At 30.6% G+C, this 14,142-nt stretch overlaps 1 protein-coding gene across 3 annotated transcripts in view; it reads left to right on the top strand.

Moving 5' to 3' along the window:
* The first annotated feature begins 1,931 nt into the window (after nt 1–1,931).
* Wdr37 (WD repeat domain 37) overlaps nt 1,932–14,142 on the top strand; it is a 99,397-nt gene continuing 87,186 nt past the window's right edge. Inside the window, exons 1-3 of one of the 3 annotated variants that reach the window (XM_071178611.2) lie at nt 1,932–2,259; nt 3,946–4,032; nt 12,253–12,413. In XM_071178611.2, the coding sequence (XP_071034712.1) occupies nt 12,271–12,413 (143 nt within the window). In that variant the 5' untranslated portion in view covers nt 1,932–2,259; nt 3,946–4,032; nt 12,253–12,270. The remainder of the gene's footprint in view (nt 2,260–3,945; nt 4,033–12,252; nt 12,414–14,142) is intronic. The other 2 variants (XM_071178612.2, XM_071178613.2) reach the window with 2 other exon arrangements.

The raw sequence follows: 14,142 nt of genomic DNA, 5'->3' as shown, positions 1-14,142 counted from the left end.
ATAACATGGTTAGTATGATGGTTAATACGGAGCATGTCTCCCGGACGATGCAGTTCAAGCCGTACAACGCCTAGACATGCTGAGTATCAAATTATCAATCTGATCTTGGGGAATATTACACCACTCATGAAGCAATGCCCTCCGAAAGTCCGGTAGACAGGTGGGAGGTGGTTGACGGGCTGCAATTCGTCGGCCAAGCATATCCCGCACATGCTCTATTGGATTCAAGTCCGGTGAGTATGCTGGCCAATCCATACGGGTGATATCTTCTGATTGAAGGCATTCGTCTACAATGTTTGCACGGTGAGGACGGGCGTTGTCGTCCATAAACAGAAATTCAGCACCCATGCCGCCCCGAAACAAACGTACATGTTGTTCCAGAATGACATCCCTATAGATGTGTCCTATCATCGTTACACTCTGAGCATGCAGGTCAGTTCTGGAACCAAGAATAATCCCTCCTCAAACGAGCCATCCTGCACCACCGTAACGGTGTCGTTCAATGGTGTTGTCTTGGTGGTAACGGGTACCTGGCGATCTCCATATGAAAGTCCGGCGAGAATCAGACTGCAAACTAAACCTGGACTGGTCGGAAAATATCACACAAGACCACTGTTGCGGTGTTCACAATGCATGCTCTCTACTCTAGGCTAATCGCAGGCGACAGTGAATTGTGGTAAGTGGAACACATCTGACAGGCCTACGAGCATATAGACCAATGTGCTCTAAGCGTCTGTACACGGTCTGCCTTGAAACAATTCGTACTGGTAGCTGAAGAGACAGGTCTGATGCTGTGCTCCGTCTATTTCTTTTGGCAGTAACTGCCAAATACAGGTCTTCCTTCGGCGTTGTAACTCGAGGGCGACCTGTGCTGTTACGTCGACTCACATTACCATCATCTTGGAATCGTTGCCAAAGCCTGGAGATGACACTCTAGTATCCGAGGAACTTGGGATCACCTAGAGTCTAGGTGATCCCAAGTTCCTCGGATACTTCCTGCTGGGTACGCCCGCATTCCAGTCGTCCGATGATTCTGCCACGTAAAAAATCATCCAAATGCTTCCTTTGTGCCATAACTATGCTGTTATTGCACTGAAAGGCTTTTAAAGCGCTTGTGAACAATTTTACTTCTTTGCCACCATTCCTTATATACCCCTTTCTTACACTCTCGTCATTACGACGTACTACCAGCGTCATCTAGTGGTTTCCTGTAATTTGCTTATTCTTCTTCAGGATGTGTGTGATAATTCTACAGGGGAAATTTTAATTTTAGAGTTTGATATCCGTGTGATTCTGAATTATCCTTAATTTACGGACATGAGTGTATATGAAAATCAAGAGAGAAACTATCGTACTTCCTTCCTCTATGGGATCAGTCTGCGTAGGGACCGAGGGTGTGCGGTATTGGTCCTCGTTAAACTGTGCTACCGTAAAGTGCTCGACTTCGCGCGCAGGTCGTCGGGCTACCGAAGCGGGGGTGCCATCCCCTCCGCTGAGGATCAAAATTGTGATGGCATGTCTTCGGATCTTCCTCCGGGATGTTTCCCAGACCGTCGCCAATAGCCCATTGTGCAGCTCTAGTGCGACGTAAATTAACAACAACAACCTTCCTCTATGACTTTCCACTCACTATTGATGAAAGCATGTGAAGTGTTGCCATAGGTAGAGATGGTAGAGAGTTCTGCTTTACGCCACCTGCAGCCCATTTTGATCGCCAATACCTCTTTGCGCGCTTGTAAATGTGCACATGCAGGCGATGATGCTCCTCATGAACAAACGTACTTGCGTTTGATATAGCCCATCGGCTTCAGAGGTAGAATGATTGGGAAGCATGGTGCGAAAACTGGGAGAAACATTTGATATTCCTTACTAGATGCTCTAACCAAAATAAAACATCAGTCAGTAACCAAAATAAAACATCAGAAACCTGATTGGTGCATTGAATGTGCGTCTGATACAATGAAAACTGAATTTTCACTTTAGAGGACCATTCTCGCTTTTCGTAAAAATTTACAGATTTGTGCTAATCAGATAATCAGACTTTCGCTGGCATTTGTGAAGAGAGCAAGCAGAGAGAATGTTCTTTATGGTGTTTTTATTTTTTATGCCAGAAATTAATCTACCAGAACTGAGCAGCCAGAAACGTTTCCGAATAATCATTAAAACTAATAATAAACAAAAACCCTAAAAAAATTAGTTTACTCTACTAAATATATACATCGCTCCCTTGGTAAAAATATGTGCATATCATTGAATCATGTAAATAAATTTATTTTTCCACAGTCCCGGAATTTTTTTGAATTTATTAGTAATATTTTTTTTATTCGTTTTATCACTAACTTTTCATTCTTAATCAATTTTCTTAGAGTTAATATTCTCAAGACAAATTACTATAAAAGTTCCTTTCAACCTGTGCATGAATAGTGCATTTATATTTTCTAATTTTTTTTTTTTTTTTTTGTCTAGTTTCATGCTTTTTATTTTTGTTTGGTTCTTCCATAAAATTATTATGTGGAGAAAATAATTGGTAATCGCCAATATAGCAGAATAATCGCTGAGTCTTGACAATTTCTGAGTAGCAGTCCGCAAGAAACTATAAAAAAAATTAAAAAAAGACTTCGTCGGGGACCAACTGGAAAAGAATTACCTGCTATCACCTCAGAGCAAACCTCTACAAGTTTTTTTTTAAAAACTTTGTGGGTTTAAAATCCATTTGGCGATTGAAGTTGGCGCAACAAGATCACCATACGGAAATATCCCCAAGTAATTCGTATATGATCCTTGTTGCCTTAAAGACATATTACTTAAAAACTTGATGTTGTGGAATAGAAATTTAACTTATTATTGTCATCCTCTGTTCTGTTTCTATGATAGCATTCTTCCGGCATGAATATAACTTTTTATAGCAGGCATAAATATGAGAAAAAATTTTAATCTCCTTTCCTCTGAGGTGGGTTAACTGACACTAGAAAACAGAAACTGTTTTAACCTATTCTGCCATGCAATAGAAAAATTAGACAAAAAATTCAAAATTGAGATTTTTTTATGTTTGGCATTTTTGTATGATAAGGTACTTATTTCGAAAAATGTTTTTTTTTTCCAAAAATAGTTTTTGTTTCATCGGCTTTTTGAAATTTTTTCTTTATTCTATGATGATCCTCTTATATTTTATTTATCTGTCTCTATTTTAAGGCTAATAAGTACCTATATAATAACCTTTTATTCACAATAAAAAATAATTAATTTCCTATCTTAAAATTTTATTAATTGAAATTTTTTTTACTTGAATTTAAAATCTTTGAGCATCTTTTTAACCACATTATTGAGCTTTCTCTGTGTCTATTAAATTTTTTAAACCTTAAGCAATTCATAAGTTACTTTTATACTTACTTACTCGTCAAGAATGTAACTGAGGTGGCTATATTTTGAAGTGGAAATGTGGGTCACATGTCATTATGAACTATGTCATGTGTATTATAAATTAAAATATAAAAATTAAATTTATTTAAAAATAGCTCCATTTTCAATTTTTTAAGAAAAAGTTGGCATTAATTTTCATATTATAATTGCATACTGCTTTAAAATATGCTAACTATATTCATATTTAAGACAATTTTAAAATAAGTGATTTTATTAGAAAAAAGATATTAATAACTCAAACTAAAAATATTGCATGAAATATAATCATCTTTTTAATAACTATTGGTCTTTAATTCTTTATTTTTTTATTATGCAGTAATAAATGATTTTATTAAATCTGTCCTTAAAAAATTGGATAAAGAATATGGAAATATAGTATCTATTTTATTGAATTTTATTTATTCATTTTATCTATTTTCATTTATTATTATTATCGTCTAAGATATTAAATATATATACATTTCACCATGTTTTAAATAATTAAATATATACATGCTTTATTTATAAATTACCATTCTCTTACAGCTATAATATACAGCTCTTTAGAAATGAAAATAGAACTTGTATTGAAAAAGGCTATTTCTCATCATTCTCATTTAATGTTGTGAGTAGGTATGTGTTTTTGTTTATTAATTTTTTAAAAAATATTATAAACTTAAAAGATGACATTCTTATATTAAAATATTAGAAAATCTTAGTTTTATATTTTAATTTTTTTTAATAAAATGTTTAAAGCTATATTACTTCAGTTTTTGTAATTTTTTTAAAACAAAGTGCATTAAGCTGTTTGTAACACGTATGTTTTATATGCTGTTTGTGTTTTCTCTTAATGTTCTTTCTTTTCCTGTCTTACAATCCCTAGTTATATTAGCAGATTTATTTGCATCTAAACTATGTAGGGAATGTTATTTATGTATTTAACATTGCCTTTATATTAATATTTATATTAGCACTTTGTCATTTTCTACATGTGCTTATAATCTATTATTGCCAATAATTGTATAAGAAATTGTATTTTATTTTATCAAACTTATTTTATCAAACTGTTATTAAAATTTCACTTTCTAAAACTAATTGTTCTTTTTAAAAGAATTGAGGAATTTTAATAATGTTATCCTAATTTGTTTATCAGGTGTAGGTTACAGAAGATATTAATTGTAGGTTTCATCTAACAAATAACTTGTAACAGTTTTTTAAAAAAAATGAATAAATTCTCATAATTTTAGCAAAACCAATTTTAGTTTTTCTACCATTTATTATTTGATAAGCTGGTTGTACAAATAAAAATATTGGGAACCTGATTAAACTTTATCATGTCATTACTTGTTAATAATACATACAATAACAACTCCAAACAATGGTCTGTCATCGTTGTGAATGGGTAGCCGCCGCTATTCCAAGTTATAAACAAATTGGTTGTTCAAAAAATAAAATTTACAAAATGACTGAAATAAGTGTGTGCTCTCTAAAACAAACAATTATTGTAACTTGCCTGGCATTTCATTGTTTACGCAAAACTGTACAAGCATTACTCACCTTAAATGTTTTTAAAAGAATCCCTATGATGTAATTTTATTTCTGAAGTGAAAATTTATAAATTTCTGATAAGGCAATTGTAATAAAGCCGGAAAAAATAAAAAAATTTACTTTATTACTATAACTATTTATTATAGTGATCTTTTTTTTTCTAAAGATATCATTGATTTGCGTTTTCAACAGCCATATAGCGAAGCTAATTTGTACATGTTTTTACTATCCTCAATAACTTTAATTTTATCTTGAGAATTTTTGTTTGCGATTAGAAATAATCACTCAAATTTCTTTTATTTTATTAATAAATTTCTTATTCAGATAACCACTTTTCCAGTAACTAAAAAGAATTTAATAGTTAAACAAATACTTATCAGGCACATGTACACATTATTTCATTGGCAATTTCTATGATAAACTGAAGATGCATGAAGAATTACCATTCATTGTGTATGTTAGAAAAACATTCCTGCAGATCATCCATGAAAGTTGTACCTTATCTGTAGGAGGCAGAATCTAACTATCAACACTGTGATTGATTTTTGTATGAATGCTCAATTTCAATATAACAGAATTCCTCTGAATAGTGCCAACCACCCTTGAAAGATGCAGCTTATCTATGGTAGACACAGTTGAACTTGTCAAACCAATGACTGACAGTTGTATGAGTATGTAAAAATTATTAGCAATGCCTTGGATGCGATAACCGATATGAGAAAATATGTTTAGTAATCAGTTAAAACTATCGGAGACATGAGATAAAAAATTGGAATTGGACTAAGATACACCTTGTTATATAATTTATGCTAACAAGTGAAGCCACTAGCAGTTTAGCAAAAAGGTCAAGATCGGGAGAATGTTTCTCCCCCTCCCCGATACACTATTACCCTATCTGATAACATTTTTTTTTTTTTTTTTTTGTATAGTGACACGACCCACCCTATTTGTGTAGGGTTTAAATCAAGCAGAAAATGTACAATAAATAGAAATAAAAGTTACAGAAGTACCCAAAGTGACAAACAGATACTCAAAAGACAATAGTAATAAAATCAAACACAATAAAATCACAATGTAATAAAGTCGAACACAAAAAAGTTAAAATTACTGCGAAGTTAAACACCATCGTAATGGAAAAATGCAGGTAAAACAGATATAAAGAAATTGTAAACAGTTGACAGTGATAAAAAAAAAACATGAAAGCGTAAAATCAAGCCCCAGTAGAAGAGATGAATGACAAATAATGAGTAACATAAAACCATTAAAGAAAAAACATTAAGTTAAAAACCGATGAACTGCCTGAGACACCCAAGAAGTAGGGAGCACAGGTTCCGGGTCTTATTGCCTGTCTCCGAGTACATCTTCCGAGTTTGTTTAATAATAGAGATGATAATTTTTCTGCAGGCCAAATTGGCAAAACATTGGTGTTGATTAAAATTGGTAAAGTTATTGTCACGGAGTGTCCGGAATTGGGAACAACTAAAAATTAAATGATCGATTGTCTGTTGTTCCCCACACTAATTGCATTGAATGTTTTTATTAAAAAGTCTATTTTGATGTTCTCCGAACACTCTATGACCCGTTAAAAATTGGTTAAAATAAAAATTTGCCTGCAGTCTGTTTAGTTTTGGATCCTTGAAGAATTTAAAAGTTTGCCTGCCCTTCCCAGAACTCTGCCACTCCCGCTTCCAGCGACTCATATTGTGTGATTTGACCACAGTTTTAATTTGGGCATTAGAACTGGGGACTTCAATTGAGATGTTGCAGTCACTCGTGGCTTCTTTGGCTGATGACATATAAAAAACAGTTTTGCTATGTGGTGAAGACTGCAGGTTAAAATATGAATTTTTTCATGCTGAACCGTCAGTGGGTTAAAGGTTCCTGTAATGTAAGTCCTACGGAAGACGTTTAGTAACATAAACATAGAGTCATTCTTTGCTGCTATTTGAGGCAGTTGTGGACAAAGATTTTGCAGTATTTACAAAGAGCATTTATTGTTATTGTAAAGAAAAACCTAATTGGAACTGACAAATAACGAAATGAAATTATTCCTTTAGATTAATGAATCAGTACATGCACCTGCGAAGCATTTTTGCTGGAATAAATAAAAATGGTACCTGGTTTAGAAGATCAAACACGGAACTTTACAAGGCATATAAAGAACCTGATGTCATTAAATTTATCAAAATTCAAGGGATTAAATGGGCAGGCCACATTATAAGAATGGAGGATAGCAGGACCAAAAAAAGTTTTCATTGCCAGGCCAACAGGTACAAGAAAAAGAGGACGGCCAAGCCTGAGATTTTTAGACTGCCTTGAAAAAGATCTACAAGTTTTAAAGATAATAAACTGGAGAACCTTGGCTAAGGGAAGAATGTCTTGGCATTGGCTTGTTGAGAAGACCAAGGCCCATCCTGAGCTGTTGTGCCAAGTAGAAAAAGAAGACATGCACCTCACTGAACTTATTAGTACTTATTAGTTAGGCCGTACTTATTACATCATATGAACTTATCTAACATTTTGTTAAATGAAACACTTGCCTGGAGAGAGAATTTTGTATGTCTATAGAGAGAACTTTGAATGGATTATAAATTTTACTGTTTCAATTATTTTGAGTTATTAATAGAGATGGAACAAAGCTTCTGAAAAGCTGTAACTTTAGCTACATCACCAAAGCTTTGGTCTGGCTGAATAATGAGCTGTAATTCAGCCTATGCCAACTGTTAACAATAAATGAATATTCTTTGTTCAATTATTGTTACATAAAATAATTGTGTATTAAGTTAAGTTCAATTGTACCTTATAATAAAACATAGTATAAATTTTTATTTAATTGAAAAGTTTGTGTGTATTTGGATTAAACTCTTGCTGGCAAAAACAATTCAATAATTAATAATATTATTAATTTAATTTGAAAGTTGTTAAGAAATAAAGTTACGTGTTATATTTTATTAATAATTATGTGAACAACTAGATGTTCACATAATTATTAATAAAATGTAGATTGTTTTAGCTTTTTAGCTAGCTTTGAATCTTTTGAAAATAGTGTAATTAGTTTTATTTTCTACTCGGAAAAATGTGCTAGTAATAGGCATTATTAAAAAATTTCTTTTATAATTATATTTCAATTAATCGTTATAGGTTTAATATTTCTTTTTTATTTATTTAAATATGTTAAACTGACAGCAAAATTCGACTAATTTCATTCTCGTTGATCAAGATTATCAACAATAAACATGCAGATAATTATCAAAAAATAAAAGATGAATAATTATTTCATATTATTATTAAATACCAACTTTTCTGTTACTACCAGATCATAGCAAAAATAAATGCCTTAATTGGTGATATTATATTTTTAAAAAATGTATAGATAAAAGTGAAAGTACCAGTGAAAATGTGGACTATTAATACCTTTGGTTATATTGGTCCTTTGAACCAATGACTAAATTTATTTATTTTCTTTCCCCGATTAAACTTACTGTTTACATGCTTAGATTATTAATGATTAGCTTTATTGAAAACCTTTAATCCTTCTGGAGAATAATGCTATAATGGTTTTTGACTGTATGAAAGATATTTTACATTAGAAAGTTAAAAATATGATGCATTCCTCTTGTCCAAGAAGTTTTTAGAGAATTATAGAAAAATTTTCACTTTAACCTATTGAAAATAGATTAGATTCAATAATTTTTTAATGATTTAAAAGCATTTTAAACAATGTCATATGTACATTTAATAGAATTTCATACTAAAATACATTTCTATGTATGTATCTTTGTATTAAAATCAACTGCACCATATGAAACTTTTTAACTCTGTTTTGCTCAGAATTATATTTGTTATGTTTACAGATTCAACAGCAAACTTGTTATGAACTATGTCCGCAGATAAAATAGATCTTTTCTATTAGTTTAGAAATCCATTTTTAAATGTGCCTATGAGTTCATTTACAAATCTTTTTCTTTTTAATAATATTAAAAAATGAGCATAGTTCTGTTGTCAAATATAAAAAATAAGCCTATATGTGCTTTATATATAAAACATACTTTTCAATGCTGTTATATCTAAACAAAATCTGTTGATATTTGTGACAAATAAATGTGATCATTGAAATTATTCAATAAAAATCACCTTTTTTATTTTTCAAAAGCTTTCATATTATGAACTTTAATTAATTTTGTCAAATAAGGGATATAATCATCACAACCTATTCTAAATGCTTGATTTGATATTCCATAGATACTATATGATTGAAATACCTATCAGGGATGCTACGCCTGCGCCATTTGCGACAAACTGAGACAAAACGGCATAACTGCGCCATTTTGCGACATTCAGCTCAGTTTCTGCCAAAACTGCGCCATTCTGAGACAAAACGTCCAAAATTTGGCAAACCTGAATTCAGTTTCAAATATTAATCCGCATTGCCGTGAGTCATTGGAGATCATTTTGCCGTTCACGTCTCCAAGGGATGAAAGACTTCCACGAAAAAGCGGAAATCCACTTTTTTCTCCCAATTTTTAAAATTTTCGACCATGTTCCAAAAACTAAAATTTTTAGGGAGTCCAATTAGAGAAACCCAAGCCGCCGGAACGATAGTCGGATTCCCGCGACTTCCGCTGTAGAGTGGAAAGGAGTCTAAGTGTTTCGTTTCGACCACCGATATATGATTTTTTTTTTTCGTTTGGCTGATTTTCGGAATTTTAAATATTAGGAATTGCGCTGGAATATGCTAAAATCGCGATTTTTAATCAGACGATTTTAATATCAATAATCGATTTTCGTATTTAACTTATTTAAAACTTATGTGTTGCGACTTTTTTTACGCTGTTTAAAAATCGTACTAGCAATTCCTATTCACTCAATTTAAAAATTCAATATTGCGATCTGTATTCTCGCGAGTTTAAAATCCAACGTCGCGATTCGTATTCACGCATTTTTAAATCCAATATTGCGATTCGTTATCACGCAGTTGTAATATCAGATCTCGTTTTTCGTATTTGTACGCTATTTAAAAATTACTCATTGCGATTCGTATTCACGTGATCTAAAAATTATTCATCGTGATTCTTATTTACGCGATTTAAAAATTCAATATCGCTATTTGTATTTTCGTGTTTTTAAAATCCAACAGCGCTATTCTTATTCACGATTTTAAAATTCAAAATCGTGATTCATATTCACGCGATTTTAAAATCCGAAATAGTGATTCATATTCACGCGATTTTAAAATCCAATCTCGTGATTTGTGTTTTCTAAATCCAGCTGCGCGATTCATATTCACGCGATTTTAAAATCCAATATCGTGATTTGTATTTTCGTCTTTTTAAAATCCAACAGCGTGATTCATATTCACATGATTTTATAATCCAAAATCGCGATTCATATTCACGCGATTTTAAAATCCAACCGCACGATTCATATTCACGTGATTTTAAAATCCGATATCGTGATTCATATTCACTTGATTTTAAAATCAAAAATCGCGATTCATGTTCACTCGATTTTAAACTCCAATATCGTGATTCATATTCACGCGATTTTGAAATCCAATATCGCGATTCATATTCACGCGATTTTAAAATCCAAAATCGCGATTCATATTCACGCTATTTTAAAATCCAATATCGTGATTCATATTCACACGATTTTGTAATTCAATATCGCGATTCATATTCACGCGATTTTAAAACCCAAAATCGCAATTCATATTCACGCAATTTTAAAATCCAGTGTCACGATTCTAGAAAGAAGTAGAATTAAGTTTTTTCTTGAATTAGTTACTGTAAAGATGTGATATATTTTTCTACAGTTGTTGCATTTAAACAATTACTAAGTGCATTCATAATCACATTTTATGATTGTATATTTAGCTATATAAATTAAAAGAACATAGTCAACTAACTAATCTTGTGAATGCAAGAAAGTACAATCTACTAGTCAATGCCAATTAACTAAAAAGTTTACTTTTATACTTAATAAAGGATGCAAGTCATTTTAGAAAGAAAATTATATTTATATGTGTCTTTTTAAATTGTTTATAATAGTTTTTAAATATTTCTGTTTTGACATAAAAATGTATATATGCTAATTTTTGGCTATTAAGTGCTCTCTAAAATTTTCTTGAAAAATTCCTACCTAAAATATTTCAAAATTTCTTTGCACCTCCTGAATTCTATCAAACAGTGTTTTTTTTGTGTTATTTGCATTTTCTTAAACTCTCATTATTTAATTACTGAATTTCTCTTTTAATTATTGAAATCTGTAAACCTTTCATTGTAACTGAATAGTTATATATTTTGAGATGAAATTTGAGCTCAAAATGAAATGGGTATTTTCCCTTTTGAATTACTGAAACCAAATAGATATTTCTTTTTAGAAAGTTAACACCATTATATTTTAAAAAATAAGAAAGTTAAAATTTACTTTGTAAAATTCTGGAACAGATACTATTCATTGGCATAAATGATAAATGCAATATATATGAAAACAACAGAGTCCATAAAACAATTTTGTGGACTCTTTTAATCAATCATATGCAGGTTTTTTAAAATCCTAGCAATAGTGAATGTATGTATAATTGTAGTACTCCTAGTATGCTATTAATGGTTTTATGGATCCTGAAAATAATCTTTATATTGTTATCAAACTGATTAATAATCATTTTAGCTGAGATAAACTGAGTGAAAAAAATAATTTTAGCTGAGACAAACTGAGCCAAAAAGAGATTTTAACTGAGACGGAATGCAATTTCTGGTGAGACAATTTGATATTTTGCGAGTAGCATCCCTGACCTATTAGAATGTCAGAATTCTCCTGTTTATTCGTATAAAGTGACCGAATTCAAGTTTTCTCTTTGTTTGTTTGTTTTTTTAAAAATCATTAAAAAAGCCATTCCACAAAAAGTGTTAAGCGCTTTTGCACTTCCAATAATAAAAATTTTGCATTCAACAGGGAAAGTTCCTGAGAAATCGTATGGTCCTTTGACTATATTGGAAAAAATTGATTTTCAAAACAATTAATATGATAGGTGAAATATTTTTCATAGCAAGGAACTTGAATATGAATAGTCAAAACTCATAGTAGACTATTCAAAACTCATAGAAAATTATTAGTAAACTTGCTCATAAATTCTTTGTAAATTAAAGACCCTTTTTTAAATCAATTCTGCATTTTTATTTCTTCAAAAAACTTTGTGCTGTTGTTCAAAATTATTTTTTCCTTCAATAAAAGGGAGTTTTTAATTGCTTTTCATTTATTTTGTTTCCTCCTGTGTATAATTTTTTTAATTTTTTTCCACAGAATTAAATTTGATTGAAAATGCCTCTTGATTCTCAAAGTAAGCTTTCTAAAGGAAAAAGGATAAAAAGTTTTGGAAGAGTTTCAAGCACAGCTGACCCAGACTTCCAGTTACCCTACACAAAAATTGATGATGGAGATGTAGTTTTGCCAATTGCATTCAGGTACTGAAACATATACTACTTTACTAGCCTATAGTTATTTGTTTTTGTGCTTTAACTGTGATAACATTGACTTTTTACTTGCTTTAAACTAAGCATATTTATATATCCACTAACTTTTCATGGTAGCAAAAGGAAGTTTTTTAGATTTGCAGTATTAGAATTTTTTTGTTAAAAATTGTCAAGTATATCAATTTTTCCTAATGGCTATAATAATAGTAATTTTTTAATGAAGTTAACAAGTATTTTCCTATAAGTTTTATTGAATTATCAATAACTTGAAACTTTAGAGATATATTTAAGTAGAAATTAGTTTAATTGGTATATCAATTGTAATAAATAATATATTTACAAGCTATTGCATGAGTATTTCACTTTTTTGTAAGTCATACTGATGTTTATGGTGTGACTTATTGTTGTTAATAGTGAGCCATGCTTAAAATTTTCCATATTCATGCTTAAAATTCATCAAATTTGTAACTGGTGGTTGTATTAACATTTTAATAACACTGGCATAAGCAGGATATTATTTTTAATACTACTAACCTTTATTAATTAAAATTAGATTGTTTATAAAGAAATCTAAACAAAATTAAAATATTCCTTATCAAGTTTAAAACTTGTTACTTAGTATGTTTTTACATTTATCTCTTATTTTTCAAACTAGACCAATTTAAACTGATTGTGTAACAAAAGTCTTGGCTGAACAAAAGTTGTTAATTTTATTTTATGAGAAAAAATATAAACTATATTGAAATTCGTTGATAATGCATACCATTATTTCTCAGTTCTTTTTATATGTTTGGATGCTTTAGAAAATTTTTTGTTTAGATATTGGTGTCATGTGTAAATTATTGGTAATAGTTTACAATCAGTGGCTCCTCTTATACATAGCTATGTGAAAATAAACCAATATCTATAAAAAATAAACTAAGAACCAATCACATTACAGAAAACAAACATTGTGATAACCCGAATAACACCACTGAAAGCAAAGAATATCATGATAGCCAGAAACTGTGTTACTGCAAAACTGATCGAAAATTATTGCCAAACCAGGGAACCCCAGAATCTACACCTTAAACAAACTATTAATGTAAGATATTGATGTCATGAATTGCCTAAATACAACAATAACAAAAATGATTATGTTTCACTATAAATTTCTTTTAATAACATTTTAAACAAGAGGCGTGTTTTATGATGGATCTCATTAGTTATTGTCATTGTAGCTCAATTTATTATAAACTGGCAACCTGGAGGCCGCATCCGGCCTGCGAAGCCTTTTTTTTTTTGTGGCTCGCGGACTAAAATATATTAGTTGTCATTTTTTTACAGAAAATTTTTTTAAAGAATCTATATGGGTTTTAAATACTTTTCTCGTTAATAAAAACCTAATTTCTTCGTTTCTGTGAAACTTATCATACCAACGGTGCAAAAAAAAAATTTCTCAGGTTTTGCATCCAGGAAAATATTTATTCAAATTCAAAAATAATCGTGTATGTTGCTCTTTTTTATTTCATTTTTTTTTGTATTTTATGAATATAATTTAGCATGTATGTATCAGAAATTTTCTCGAAAAAATTCTCTGATTTAACTTTTTGAAACCACTCATTTTGGAGGAAAATATTTGCACACACATTTGTAAATTTTAAATTTAAAATGTAAATATCTATTCTCTGGTGGTTGCAGCAGACAAACCTCAATTTGGTGATTGAACATTTTGTGTGCT

The sequence above is a fragment of the Parasteatoda tepidariorum genome, chromosome 6, assembly GCF_982258835.1.
Source record: "Parasteatoda tepidariorum strain Cologne lab strain chromosome 6, Ptep-v5.0, whole genome shotgun sequence".
Taxonomy (NCBI): Eukaryota; Metazoa; Arthropoda; class Arachnida; order Araneae; family Theridiidae; genus Parasteatoda; species Parasteatoda tepidariorum.
This window is presented reverse-complemented; position numbering and strand designations above follow the sequence as displayed.